Genomic DNA, 14,362 nt, shown 5'->3' with positions numbered 1-14,362 from the left:
ATGCAGTTGTTGTTCATCAGACAACTTTTTGATGTTGGAGATGAGGTTGAGATCAAAGAAGACAAAGTATACAAACAATATTTTTGCTTTGTTATATATTAAACTTAACCATTTGTGAAACATGAATATTTTTGTAAACTTTGTTGGCATTGTGATCTAGATGTATGTGGATGAACTGAAGTTGATGATAGCATTGTTCATAGGAATGGACAAGTGGAGACAACAACTTAGTAACTTCGGATTATGTGATAAATTGCTGAAGAACAACAGCCAAAGTGAACTCCCAGCTTGGAAGATGGAGGACATTATTTGAGTTTCAGTGAACTTTGTTTATATTTTCTTGTTCTTGCTTTATTTTCAGACCAAATCTAGTTTTACTTTATAAAAGTTGAAGACGACATTGAATAATCAAGTGATGATAGCCATTGAAAAAGCTCTCATTTTGTCTGTGTTAGTTCTCTATATATGCCTTGTGAAGGCTGTTATGGTTAAATCATTAGCTACTTGATTTTACGTGAGCATATACAACGAGAAGATCGTTGAATTTGAGTCTAGCTCTCCTGACTATATTTGTCACACAATACAATATTGAAGTTTGAAGATCCCGCTACATCTATCATTGACTTAGTTCACAATTAAAAAATGAGCTCAGATGCATTAAACGTCTAGAGATATAGCCTATGGAGTATGTGATACACCGTCATTTTCTTAGATCCTAGTCCAATTGTGACTATATTACCTTTGATTCATTTATCTGATCATATGTGACGCCATTATTATCTCATGTTGCATATAATATATTGTGAACTCGTTAAAACTTATACTTGTAAGATTTATGAATTACATCTTCCGTGACAGCTATTTCTGCCATTAGAAAGCAGGCAAGTAGGGCCCGTGCGTGCAATTTGGGTGGTCCTGCGCGTCATGCGGCGGCGCATTGTGTTATTTGAAAACTAAATAACACATGCAAAATATATAGTATATAAAATGGATCAAGAAGTCTTAATTTAAAACATAAATTTTATTATTGACTGAATTAGAGTTTCTAGTATGATTAGGGAAGATGTCCTAAGAATGATTAGAAAACAAAACCGAAGTTAATGTTTTGGGGATCGCATTGGATCATGTAGGAACAAATAAAAACTTTCAATAAATAAAATATATATTAAGACAAATAAGTATAACGTCGCCGTCAATAAGTGTAGAACTCAGCCAACTCCTGGACAGATCCTATCTCGCGATCATCATCATCGTCGTGATCGGAGAAACTGTCTTCGAGCATCCATAATAAGTGCTCGAACAATACGACTTCACAAGCTACCAAGACAGTCTTTTGATCGTGACGTTCTTCTATAAATCTCGATGATCTATCAAGTAGTTCTTGGACAAGCGGATGGTTGATGACGTTGGAACTAAGCATGTAAGGTCTCCGAGACTTCCCGACGTAGACCAGTTGAAGATCACCGTCACATTTTGAGACCTTGCTGGTGGCCACGGAGGAGGAGGATTCGGTGGTTGGGTGGTGGTTCTTGGTGAACGAAGGCCATTTCTTTATGAGCTTTGTTAGCTTTCCGAACTTGGCCATTAGTAAAGTATTAAACCTTTGATTTTGAGAAATTTTTGAGGTTTTTAAATTAAATAAAAGAAGTTATCAAGTATTTGTCTTGAAGGTGATGAAGTTACGTTCGTTTGTATTTATACTGAGAGATGGATAGAGAAAGATGAACAGCTAATAAAGACAAGGGTACATTATCCGTAAAACTAGTGTCTCCTTGCTCTACTTCCATTAATGTAAATATTATATAATGTATAGTATGTGTGCAAAAGCATGCATGTTGATATGTGCATACGTACGTATGCTAGTGGGTTGGACAAATCTCCTGTATATGTGTTGTTATCTAATTAATGATCAGATCAAGGGTGAACGATGATTATTGATTTTGTTGATAAAGATTGCATCATATGCATATGCACACAACGTTGAATTGTAAACACAAACCCTTGTCCTTGTAGGCAATGTAGGATATAACAAAGTAACAAACCAACTTTATTGATTGAGCTTTTATTGTTTTGTTAAAATCCAATCTCATCTAACTGAGTCTTTAATGGTGAAGAAAATAATTGCATTTTCATTTATAAAAGATCAGCAGCTTTTAATTTTGGTAGGCAAGGCAACAGCCAACAAAATCAAAATATTAAATTGAAACAAATAAATAAAATCAACAAACAAGTTAGTTGCAATAGCAAATAAGCCAGTTGGGATGTTGTTGTTCTTCTTAAAAGAGTGCATTACACTAACGTTTTTTTTTGCTATAGACTTTTTCATCATCTTTAATCCAAAATTCCATTAATCCAGAAACTTATATTCCACAAATGTTGAACCTTTTACATCATGTCCTTATATAGTATACATCATAATAAATTCAAATCAACTGGATCATATATTTTTCATTAAATTTGTATGAAAATGAAACTTTGAAATATGAAAAAGCATGCAATAGTTCAACATTGTTTTAATATGGGGTTTTAAGAACAACTAATCGTATTTATTAACCTCTCAATAAAACTTTATCCTCTCACAAAAGCTCTAACATATGCTCTCACACTTATTATCTTAGTTTTTGTAAACACAACGTCAATGGAAAAGAAGCATAGGTCTCTGTTGCTTATTATTACTCAAGATTGATCATATCTATCAAGAGAGGTTTTAAAAAAACTGAATCCCTTAGTTACGGAACTCATCCATGAAGCTCTCGTGGAACTCAGTGAGACGGTTCACGATTGCTGGAATCTTATCTTCTTGAGGAAGTATAGTGCACCTGAAATGCCATGTTCCCGGTACCTACATCAAACGGACAAAAACACACAAAGATTAATCACAATAGTAAGTGAAGTTTTTGTTCAGTTACTTGGAGAAAAAGACACATTCTCAGTTTCAAACCTGTCTAAAGCCAGAGCCAGGGACCACGACTATTCCGATAGCGTTTAAGAGGCCTTGGCAGTACAAAGCGTCTGGGCTTTGCAGCTTCTGCAGCTGCAATGGCCTTTTGTGGAAGGTTAATGCAAGGGAATAGATACATAGCTCCTTCTGCTCTGTTGCATGTCACACCCTCTAACTTGTTCAGAGCTTCTTCAAGGGTCTGGCACGGTTGAACTCAAAACGCATTAAGACAATACACTTGTAAAATCATGATTGATATTATCTGTGAATGGCTAACCTTTGCACACTTTGCTAAAGTCTAATGAGGAGAGGATTCCTTCTTTCTCTCCTATGTATGAATCATAGCACTACAAGAAAACAGCGACATAGTGAGAGAAAAAACTCCTCGGTATGTCGTCGGAATAACGTTATTCCGACGACATACCGACGAAACAAGTCCTCGGAAATAACTCCTCGGAAATTCATTTTTCCTCGGAAATCCCTTGGAATTTTCCGACGGAATTCCGAGGAAACAAATTTCCGAGGAAACTCCGAGGACCACCAGTTCGTCGGAAAGCTCCTCGGAATATACCGAGGGAGAACTTCCTCGGGATATTTCGATGGACTTTCCGATGGTCCAATCCTCGGAAGTTCCGACGAAATGTTCCTCGGCATTTTCATCGGGAATTTCCGAGGAACAGAGCCCTCGGAAAATTCCGAGGAACGAGTCCCTTGGTATATTCCGAGGAATGAGTCCCTCGGTATATTCCGAGGAACATGTCCCTTGGTATATTCCGAGGGTTCATTTCCTCGGAATTTAAAAAAAAATTAATTTTTTTTTTTAATTTTTTTTTTTGAAATTTAAATTCGAAAATATAAAATTAAAATTAAAATTGAAAACATATTAGTTAATATTCAAAATTGTACAAATAAAAATAAAACATTCTGAGTTTAAAAAAAAAAAAAACTACAGGTCTGGCACGTTCGGGAACACCTCGTTCGGGTACATCCTCTGCATCATCTCCATCTTTTGCTGGTTCAGCCTCCTCTGTGTCTCATAGCCCGCCTGTTGAGCCGCCATCTGGGTTTCCAACAAAGATATGCGATCATCCTTGTCCTTCAACTGAGCCGTAAGTACTTCTGGATCAACAAAGGGCAGTGGTGCAGAAGAAAGAGGAACCGACCGGGTGCGACGACCCAAACCGACCAAACGTCCCTTCTTCTTTGGAACCGACTGAAATAGAAAATAGCCAAATTTAAATCAAGAAATAAATGAATTGAACTTTAAAAAAAAAGAACTTACGGATTCAACGATTTCGTTGATTCGAAACCGGGACAAGTTGGTCGAAGCCGTCGAAGCGTCATCCTCGGTTTGAAGCTGAGACACTTCGTCTTGCACCTGAGTTTGGACCAGGGTGACCACTTCCCTCACAAGACCGTCATCAATCTGGCTGGTCTTCTTGTTGGTATACGCCCTCTTCATTAGGGCGAGATCATCAACCGGCTCGCCATCATTTTCTTCCGCCTTGAAAAAAACATAAATTAAAGAAACATTAGAAATTAGAAGAAATGGACAAAAAATAAAATTTCAAAACTTAAATAATTGAAGAAAAAGCGGCTGAACTTACCATGCGATCCCCCCAGAGAGGCAATAGATTGCGCACCCAAGTTATGCTTGAAGACGCTCTTCCCTTTACGGTCGCTCCTGCGGTTGGTGGAGTTGGTGGAAGAAGTTTCTTTCGTCTCTTCCTTATCCCAATGCGCACACAACTCCGTCCAGACCGTGTTGTTAATCGACTTTGGGACCTTTTAATAAAAAAGAAAGAAAATAGTTTAATAAATTAAAAAATAGTTTAATAAATTAAAAAATTGTTTAATAAATTAAATCAAACCTTGTTGATTTCCCACTTTTTCTTCCACTCGTGGATCTGCTTCCCGTAGTTGTCCATAACTTTATGGACGAAGTGGTGATAGATAAAGAGCGTCTCATCGGAATTCCAGTGGAATTCTTGCTGAAAAAAAAACACAATTAGTAGAAAATATATATTAAAGATTAAAAATATAAGTAAAAAATTAGAATACTTACCGCAAACTGACGAAACCACAGATGCTGCTTGTCGGTAGGGAAGTGAGTGAAAGTCGGATGTCCCTTGTCGAGGGCCGAGTACATCATACGGTTGATCCATGCGTTGATCCCGTTCCCGGATCGGTTGAACCAAATAAAAAGAACAAACGCTTAATAATGAATCAAATTTTAATAATAAAAAAATATGTTTAATTACCATGTTTGACCTCGTCCATGTGGATACGGAGTGAGATAGGGAAGATGGTCACGACCGGGCTGTCGAACCAACTCCGCAACACTCATCACTCCCGAAGGACCCGGAGGAGCAGGAGCGGGTGCAGCAGCGGGAGCGAGAGGAGCAGGAGCGGGTGCAGCAGAGGGAGATGTATGGTAGGAGCTATGGGGCGAAGGGGAATCCTGAAAATGACTGGAATCCCGAGACTGGCTCCCCGTACCACCACGACCACGACGCTGTCGAGGCCGGTTCTGATCATCATTAGACCTGTAAATTAAAAAAAAAATATTTAATAAATATAGAAATATATAAATTAATTTTTTTTTTAAAAAAAATCTCAAATAATAGTTTTTAATCACAAAACAAGTTTTATAGATATTAAAAATGTTTAATAAATATATAAAAATAGTTCTAATAAACAAAAAATAGTTTTAATATATAAAAATTAGTTTAATAATTACAAAAAATAGTTTTAATAATATTAAAAATGTTTAATAAATATAGAAATTTATATTATATATATATATATATATATATTTTATTTAAATCCCAAATAATAGTTTTTAATCACAAAAAAAGTTTTATAGATATTAAAAATGCTTAATAAATATATAAAAATAGTTCTAATAAACAAAAAATAGTTTTAATAAATAGAAAATAGTTTAATAATTACAAAAAATAGTTTAATAATTACAAAAAATAGTTTTAATAATATTAAAAATGTTTAATAAATATAGAAATTTATATTATATATATATATATATATTTTTTTTTTTAAAATCCCAAATAATAGTTTTTAATCACAAAAAAAGTTTTATAGATATTAAAAATATTTTGTAAAATCCAAAAAATCAAATTTATATACAAAATACGTTTTGTAAAATCCAAAAAATCGAATTTATATACCAAAATCGAATTTATATACAAAAAATGATTTTATAAATACAAAAAAATAAAAAATTTATAAAAAAATTCTAAATCAATTCAACAAAACAAATTATTCAACCAAATCACAATTCTAAACCTATTATACAACCAAATCACAATCCTAACCAATCACCCTAACAAAAATCTATCAAATCTACACAAAAAACCTAACAAATAGAACCTAAGAGAGTGGGATATGGTCCTTACATGATTTGTGTAGGTTTAGAGAGGATTGGCCGGAGATATCGTCGGAGAGAAGGGGGAGATCGCCGGAGAGGAGGGAGAGGAGCCGGAGAGGAAGAAGAGAGAAATGGGGAAGAAGAAGCGGCTCGTGGTTATAAAACCTAGGGTCCGACGGATAGTTTCCGTCGGAATTTCCTCGGAATTCCAATTTCAATTTTCACGAAATATTTTACGGCTGGTTTGCCCGGTTAAATGAAAATATTCCGAAGAAATTCCGACGGACACTTAAATATCCGTCGGATATTCTGAGGAAATTCCGAGGAACACATGTTTGGGGTCAAAACATCAAATTTTTTTGCCCTATATCATTTCTTATACAAATGCAATGCATACCATTGAGGAATCTTTGTATAGATGATCATAAACTATGAAATAACAAAATTTCAAAACGAATTGTAAGTATTCCCTTTACTGTTCATTAAAGTGTATAAGTGTTTCTCTTATGTCGTGGGGATTTCGTTCATACAATCGGAAAAGTGTTTATTATAGGGTAAGGAACAAATTTTTGACTTCATAATCAGTATAAGACACTTAATAAGGGTTATATAATTGTTATTCAAACCGCAAAACGTTGTTTTCGGTTTAAAAACCCTATTTCCTCGGAATTTCCTCGGAATATTCCGAGGGAATTCCGAGGAAACCCTTATCTTCCTCGGAATATTCCGAGGAAATGCCGAGGAACTAGTGTTTGGGGTTTCAAAACATCGATTTTTTTTGCTGTATTTCATTTCTTATACAATTGTAATGCATACCATTGAGGATTCTTTGTATAGATGATCATAAACGATGAAATAACAAAATTTCAAAAAGTATTCCTTTTACCGTTTATTAAAGTGTATAAGTGTTTCTCTTATGTTGTGTGGTTTTCGTTCATGCAATCGTAAAAGTGTTTGTTATTGGGTAAAACACCAAAGTTTGACTTCATAATCTGGTTAAGACACTTAATGAAGGTTATATACGTGTTATTCAATCCGCAAAACGTTGTTTTCGGTTAAAAACCCCTAGTTCCGAGGGAATTCTGAGGAAACCCTTATCTTCCTCTGAATTCCGTTGGAATATTCCGAGGGAATTCCGAGGAAAAAGACTCTATAATCAAATCCCTAAATCGACAAGGTCTATTCCGAGGAAAACCTATCTTCCCTCGGAATTTCCTCGGTATTTCTATTAAAAAAAAAAAGTCGATGCTAGTCTGTTTCCGAGTCATCATCACCAGATGAATCTGAATCTGGATCTTGGTGAAACTCTCCAATCACTGGTTCATCCTCTACGTGAACGACGGCTTCCTCTCCGAAGTCGGTTAAATCGACTACAAGGCCAACTCCAGCTAAATCTTCTGCTGCACTTAAGTTGCCGGATGTGCTGTGTTGTAGTGGGTCTTCCAGCTCAGAACTTCCCTGAACTCGGCCTCTCGGGTTGAGTCTTGTAACAATAACCCATGGATCATCTATGTTCCTTACCCGGGGGTACTTGATATAACAAACCTGTAACATTTAAAAATTATTAGTAAAATTATAAATTAATACACATGATGATGAATCATTCTAAATAATTAACATTTAATTACCTGATCGGCCTGAGAAGCAAGAATGAAAGGATCATAATATATATTGCAGCTTTCGCCTCGAATTTACTGATGTAACACCAAATGCATCTGTTCTCACACCTCGATCTAGAGTGTTGTCGTGCCAATCAAAATAGAAAACAGTACAGCGCAATCCAACCATGTCCAAATACTTGATTTCCAAAATCTCACGTATGTGTCCGTAGTATACATCATCTCCTGATGCAGAACAAACGCCAGCATCATAAGTGGTACTCGAACGTCTCTTCTTCTGAATTGTGAATGCATATCCTCGAGTACAAAATCTCGGATATGACTTCACAAGAAATTTTGGTCCAACGACCATCTCGCGTATCCAATCGTCAAATGTTTCACCTCTGGCCAAACCAGCAGACACCTATATTAATAGCACATATATATGTTATATCAATAAATGTGAATTAGTATAAATATGTGATAAATGATATTTTAATTTGTTTAAAGCACTCACATAAGTAAACATCCATCCAAAAAATTATCTCTGCTTCATTTCTTCTAATTCGTCCTCTGTGGCGTATCTATATTCGAACCGCTTTTCTGCCATGAAAATCATGTACATATGATGACAATAATGTAATTAATTAAGATTTAAATTTCAACTTGTTAAAATAAAAAGTTGTAAGCTAATTTATTTACCTCTCATATTGAAGAACATCTTCGCAGTTGGTGAGCAAATATGTTTGCAAATTACTGCGCTCCTGCTCAGTAAGTCGACGGTCCTTTGGTTTTCCGCTAAGTCGTCCAACGTCTGTGAAAATGTCTGGAACCGTAACATGATATGTTGCCCGTTCGCCTCTATCATCATGCCGAGCAGGTCTTCTGTTTTTGGTCTGAACTTCTGCTGGAAAATAGTACTCGGCAAAGTTTGAAGTTTCTTCATTGATCATCTGTGCGACTATAGAACCTTCCACCCTACTTAAATTTTTCACCATCTTCTTCAAATGGAACATATACCGCTCATACAGATACATCCATCTATACTGCACATGACCACCAAGTTCCAATTCTCTTGCCAGGTGAATAACAAGATGCTCCATAACATCAAAAAATGAGGGAGGAAATATCTTCTCAAGGTTGCACTGAATCACGGTAATGTTAGTCTTCAAATTTTCAATACCCTCAAGAGTCACTGATCTCGTGCATAAATCGCGGAAGAAACCACTTATCCATGCAATTGCTTCATGAACATTTCGTGGTAATAGTTCCTTGAAGGCAAACGGAAGGAGGCGCTGCATCATTACATGGCAATCGTGGCTTTTCAAGCCAGTAAACTTTCATTCCTTTCTGTCGATACAGTTACGCAAATTAGATGTGTAACCGTCTGGAAATTCCACATCGTTTTAAAACCAATCAAAGAACGCATCTTTTCCCTCTGCATCAAGTCGGTATATGGGAAAAGGAGCCCTACCATTCTCATCAACATGAAGTTCTGAACGAGCACATATATCGACTAAATCCAGTCTTGACTTCAAATTATCCTTTGTTTTACCTTGAACATTGAGGATCGTGTTCATGAGATTGTCAAAAAATTTCTTTTCAATATGCATGACATCTAAATTATGCCTTAGCAGATGATCCTCCCAGTATGACAGATCCCAGAAAATACATTTTTTGTGCCAGTTATATAGGTCTCCAACAGCATCTACCGGAAAACGCTCATGTCCACCGACGTCTGGCGTCCTTTTTGCACCAAAATCTCTTAGTTGTGTCTTCAAATCTTTCCCACAAATTTCCGAAGGTGGACTGTCAAACACCCTCTTGTTCTTCATAAACAAATTCCTACTCCTATGATATGGATGATCAGGTGGTAGGAATCTCCTGTGACAGTCAAACCAACACGTTTTCCTTCCGTGTTTTAGTTGGAAAGCATCAGTGTTATCTTAACAATATGGACATGATAGCCTTCCATGCGTTGTCCATCCAGATAACATACCATATGCTGGAAAATCACTTATTGTCCACATTAGTACTGCCCGCATTTGAAAGTTTTCTTTACATGAAACATCGTATGTTTCAGAACCTTGAGCTCATAGTTGTTTCAACTCATATATTAGTGGCTGAAGAAACACATCAAGTGATCTCTTAGGATGCTCTGGTCCGGGAACGAGAATCGAGAGAAACAAAAACTCTCGTCGCAAGCACAAGTTTCGGGGTAGGTTGTATGGTGTAAGAATGACTGGCCATAGAGAATATTGTCTTCCAGTCTTGCCAAACGGGCTGAAACCATCAGTACATGCACCAAGGTAGACATTTCTTCTCTCATCCGCAAAGTCGGGATACTTTGATTGGAAATGCTTCCACGCTTTTGCATCTGAAGGATGTCTGATCTCACCATCTGTTGAGTGATCCGCATGCCATCTCATTGGTTGCGCTGTGCGTTCAGACAGATACAACCTCTGCAACCTTTCCGTCAAAGGCAAATACCACATCCTTTTATATGGCACTGGAACTCTTCCACTCGTATCTTTATAACGAGGCTTTCCACAAAATTTGCATGTAACCCGCTGTTCATCCGCCCTCCAATAAATCATGCAGTTGTCGCTGCATACATCTATTACCTGATACGATAAACCAAGACCAGCTACGAGTTTCTGAACCTCGTAGTATGAACCAGGAGCTACATTATCCTCGGGTAGAATACCTTTTACAAAATCAGCAATCGCATCCACACAGTCTTCAGCCAAATTATAATCTGTTTTAATGCCCATCAATCTTGTAGCAGATGATAAAGCTGAATGACCATCTCTGCAACCTTCGTACAATGGTTGCTTTTCAGCATCCAACGTATCATAAAATCTCATAGCTTGTGCATTGGGTAAATCTTCCCCTCTAAAATGATCATTTACCATCTGCTCAATACCTACACCATAATCTAAATCCGTTCTAATTGGTTCTTCTAATCTAACCGTTGGCTAAGGTTCGCTAGTACTACCATGTTCATAATCAGTTTCCCCATGATGATACCAAATTTTGTAACTTCGTGTAAACCCACTCAAATATAGATGAGTCCAAACATCTCACTCTTTAATAACCTTTCTATTTTTACAATTAGAGCAAGGACATCTTAACATACCTGTTTTTGCTTCCGGTTGTCGGTGAACTAACCCCATGAATTCGGTTATACCTCGTTGGTATTCTTCCGTAAGCAATCTCGTGTTCGGATCCAAATGAGGTCGATCGATCCAAGAACGAAAATAATTTGAAGAAGACATGTTTTTTATGAATCAAATTCGTGTGTAAAGAGAGTAAGAGGGAGGATGAAGATATGGAGTGAATGAAGAGGAAGAGGGGTGCTTGTATTTATAGTTGAAATCCTACCGATAGCCCGAGGAAATTCCGACGGAATTCCGACGGAAACGGCTAGTTCGTCGGAATTTTTAAAATCCCCCAACGGCTCTCTAACGGCTATAATATATCCTCGGAATTCATCGGTTTTTTCCGAGGAATACATTTTTCCTCGGTATTCCATAAGAATATTCCGACGGATTAATATTTCCTCGGAATTCCGTCGGCATATTCCGAGGAAACCAAATTTTGTGTTTCCTCGGAATATCCTCGGGATATTCCGAGGATTTCATTTTCCGTCGGAATGTCCGTCAGAATACCGCTGTTTTCTTGTAGTGTAGGAGTCGTCACCAGGCTAATCAAGTTTCATAAAAGCTGTTAAAGTCAGTTGAGCTTAAACCAAACCAGCTGTTAATGTAGTATAGATGTTTTTATACCTTGGGAGTGCTCATGACGAGGCTAGCGAGAATTTGACCGGAGATGTTGGAGCAAAGATTCACATAAGCCACTTTGTATATATGTTCTCTTGCATCAGTGACTTCTGGTTTAATATATATATGAGGATTTATATTTCTTATAAATGTTTTATAAATTCTTATAAATAATTTTAAATTATGATAAAATAATTTTATAAGCCATTATAACTAATTTTATAAAAAAAATTATAAATGACTTATAAAAGATATATGAACATTATAAGACATTAATAATTATTATAATACTTTATATACAAATATAATGTTTTATATAAGAATATGAAATCATTAAATCGATTTCAATAAATTATGTTCTATTAATTATTTTATGTAGTATATATATATATATATAAAGAATTAATCATACATTATTACACTTTCTATAATTTTGACAATTGGTTACCACAAATTATTATTTGTAATATCTTTTAGATTATTTGGTAAGTGATATTAATTAATTCTAGACTTTTCTTTTATTTTATGTCAAATTAAAATAATTGAAAATCTCTCAACTAATCAAATTATAACATTTTTTTCTTAAACTCTCTCTATAATTGATTTGGAAAGAGCATAATCTCTCGATGCATTTATTGTTCATCAGGCAATCCTTTGATGTTGGAGATGAAGTTGAGATTGAAGAAGTTAAGGTAAACAAACAATATTTCCAACTTCTTATATATGTTTAATCATTGACATGAGAGTGACTTATAAATTGTGTGGTATCGTGATCCAGATGTATGTGGAGGAGCTTAAGTTGATGGAAACAGTCTTTACAGGAATAGACAAACAATACCAGCGTTTTAGTAACTTTGGATTATATGACAAGTTGCTTAAGAACAACAGCCGCAGTAAACTCCCAGCTTGGAAGATGAATGACAATGACATTGTTTGAGTCTGTGAACTTTGTTTACATTTTCTTGTTCTTGCTTTGTTTGAGTATGTGACCTTTGAATCTTATTTTGATTTAGGTTTTCTTTCAATTTGAAACTAGTTGGTTGTCCGCGAATTCGCGGATATAAATATTGTATGAAAATATATATTATGTATAGAATGTCCATAAATTTGATGTAAAATAATTTATAAATATTTAGTAATAACAAATGTTTGTGGAGTTATATCTGTAATTATCACATTAACTTCTCCAACACATATTATGCATTTTTCGGCCTCTTCTTATTTTTTTGTTATTATTTTTTTTCTTTTGATTAAAATTTTGCTAATGTTTTCCTAATTTTTTACATATTTTTGCCAAATATTTATTTCTCTCTCTAAATAGTAACACAAACCATACAATCAATTAACCAAAAATCCATCTTATAATTATTTTCAATCATAAGATTAGCTTATTCACTTTATTATTTGATTTAAATGGAAAATTTTTGTAATCAAAGTTTTCACATGCTCCGTTCAATATAATTCGTCCAATCTTCAAAGCCTAACTATTTATAAAACATATATGGACATTATAAGAGATTAATAGTTATTATAGATACAATTATATTTTTATATGACTATGAAATCATTATATCGATTTCTATAAATTGTTTTCTATTCATTATTTTATGTAGTATATAAATATAAAAAGAATTGATCAAACATTATTACACTTTCTATAATTTTGAAAATCAGCCACCATATATTATTATGTGTAATATCATTTAGGTTATTTGGCAAGTGATAATAATTAGTTTTAGTCTTTTAGACTTCCTTTTATTTTAGATCTAATTAAAGTAATTAAAAATTATAAAAAGTTTAGTTCATTATATTATTTAGTTTATAAATATAAAAATTATTGATCAAATGTTATTATTCTTTATATAATTTCAACAATTAATTACCATAAATCATTATTTGTAATATAATTTATATTATTTGGCAAGTGATATTAATTGGTTCTAGATTTATTTTTTATTTTAAATCTAAACTAAAATAAATAAAATTAAAAATTATAGACCAAGCAAATTATAAAAAATTTCTTAAGACTTCACAAATGATAGATATGTAAACAAAATCACTTAAGTGATTTTTCGTTTAATATATATGAAGATTTTTTTATTTTTTATAAATGTTTATAGCAATTTTCTTAAGACTTCACAAATAATAGATATGTAAGCAAAATCACTTAAGTGATTTCTAGTTTAATATATATGAGGATTTTTTTTATTTTTTTTATAAATGTTTATAAAGTATTATAAATAATTTAAATTTATGATAAAATAATTTTGTAAGCCATGATAGGTAATTTTATAAATTTATATAAATTACTTATAAGACATATATGGACATTATAAGAGGTTAATAATTATTATAATACTTTATATATGAATATAATGTTTTATATAATAATATGAAATTATTACATCGATGTGTTCTATTAATTATTTTATGTAGTATATAGATATAAAAAATTAATAAGATACTATTACACTTTCTATAATTTTGATAATTATTTACCATAAATTATTATTTATAATATCATTTATAATATTTGGTAAGTGATATTAATTAATTCTAGGCTTATCTTTTATTTTAGATCAAATTAAAATAATTGAAAATCTCTCGACCAATCAAATTATAACAATTTTTCTTAAACTCTCTTATGTATATATGA

The 14,362-nt window shown here is 33.9% G+C and overlaps 1 protein-coding gene and 1 pseudogene across 1 annotated transcript; both read right to left on the bottom strand.

The window, feature by feature from the left end:
* Positions 1-1,002: 1,002 nt before the first annotated feature.
* Positions 1,003-1,761, bottom strand: BNAA08G23180D (auxin-responsive protein SAUR77). Its single transcript, XM_013827517.3, has one exon. It carries the CDS (start codon positions 1,583-1,585, stop codon positions 1,193-1,195), a length of 393 nt encoding a protein of 130 aa, XP_013682971.2. The 5' UTR covers positions 1,586-1,761; the 3' UTR covers positions 1,003-1,192.
* Positions 1,762-2,508: 747 nt separating this feature from the next.
* LOC125591715 lies at positions 2,509-3,473 on the bottom strand (annotated as a pseudogene).
* Between the last annotated feature and the right edge of the window lie 10,889 nt (positions 3,474-14,362).

Source organism: Brassica napus, chromosome C8, assembly GCF_020379485.1.
Source record: "Brassica napus cultivar Da-Ae chromosome C8, Da-Ae, whole genome shotgun sequence".
Lineage (NCBI taxonomy): Eukaryota > Viridiplantae > Streptophyta > Magnoliopsida > Brassicales > Brassicaceae > Brassica > Brassica napus.
This window is presented reverse-complemented; position numbering and strand designations above follow the sequence as displayed.

Bases quoted from the DNA above. Each gene is read 5' to 3' on its own strand.
- BNAA08G23180D (XM_013827517.3), bottom strand. From the start codon at position 1,585: ATGGCCAAGTTCGGAAAGCTAACAAAGCTCATAAAGAAATGGCCTTCG.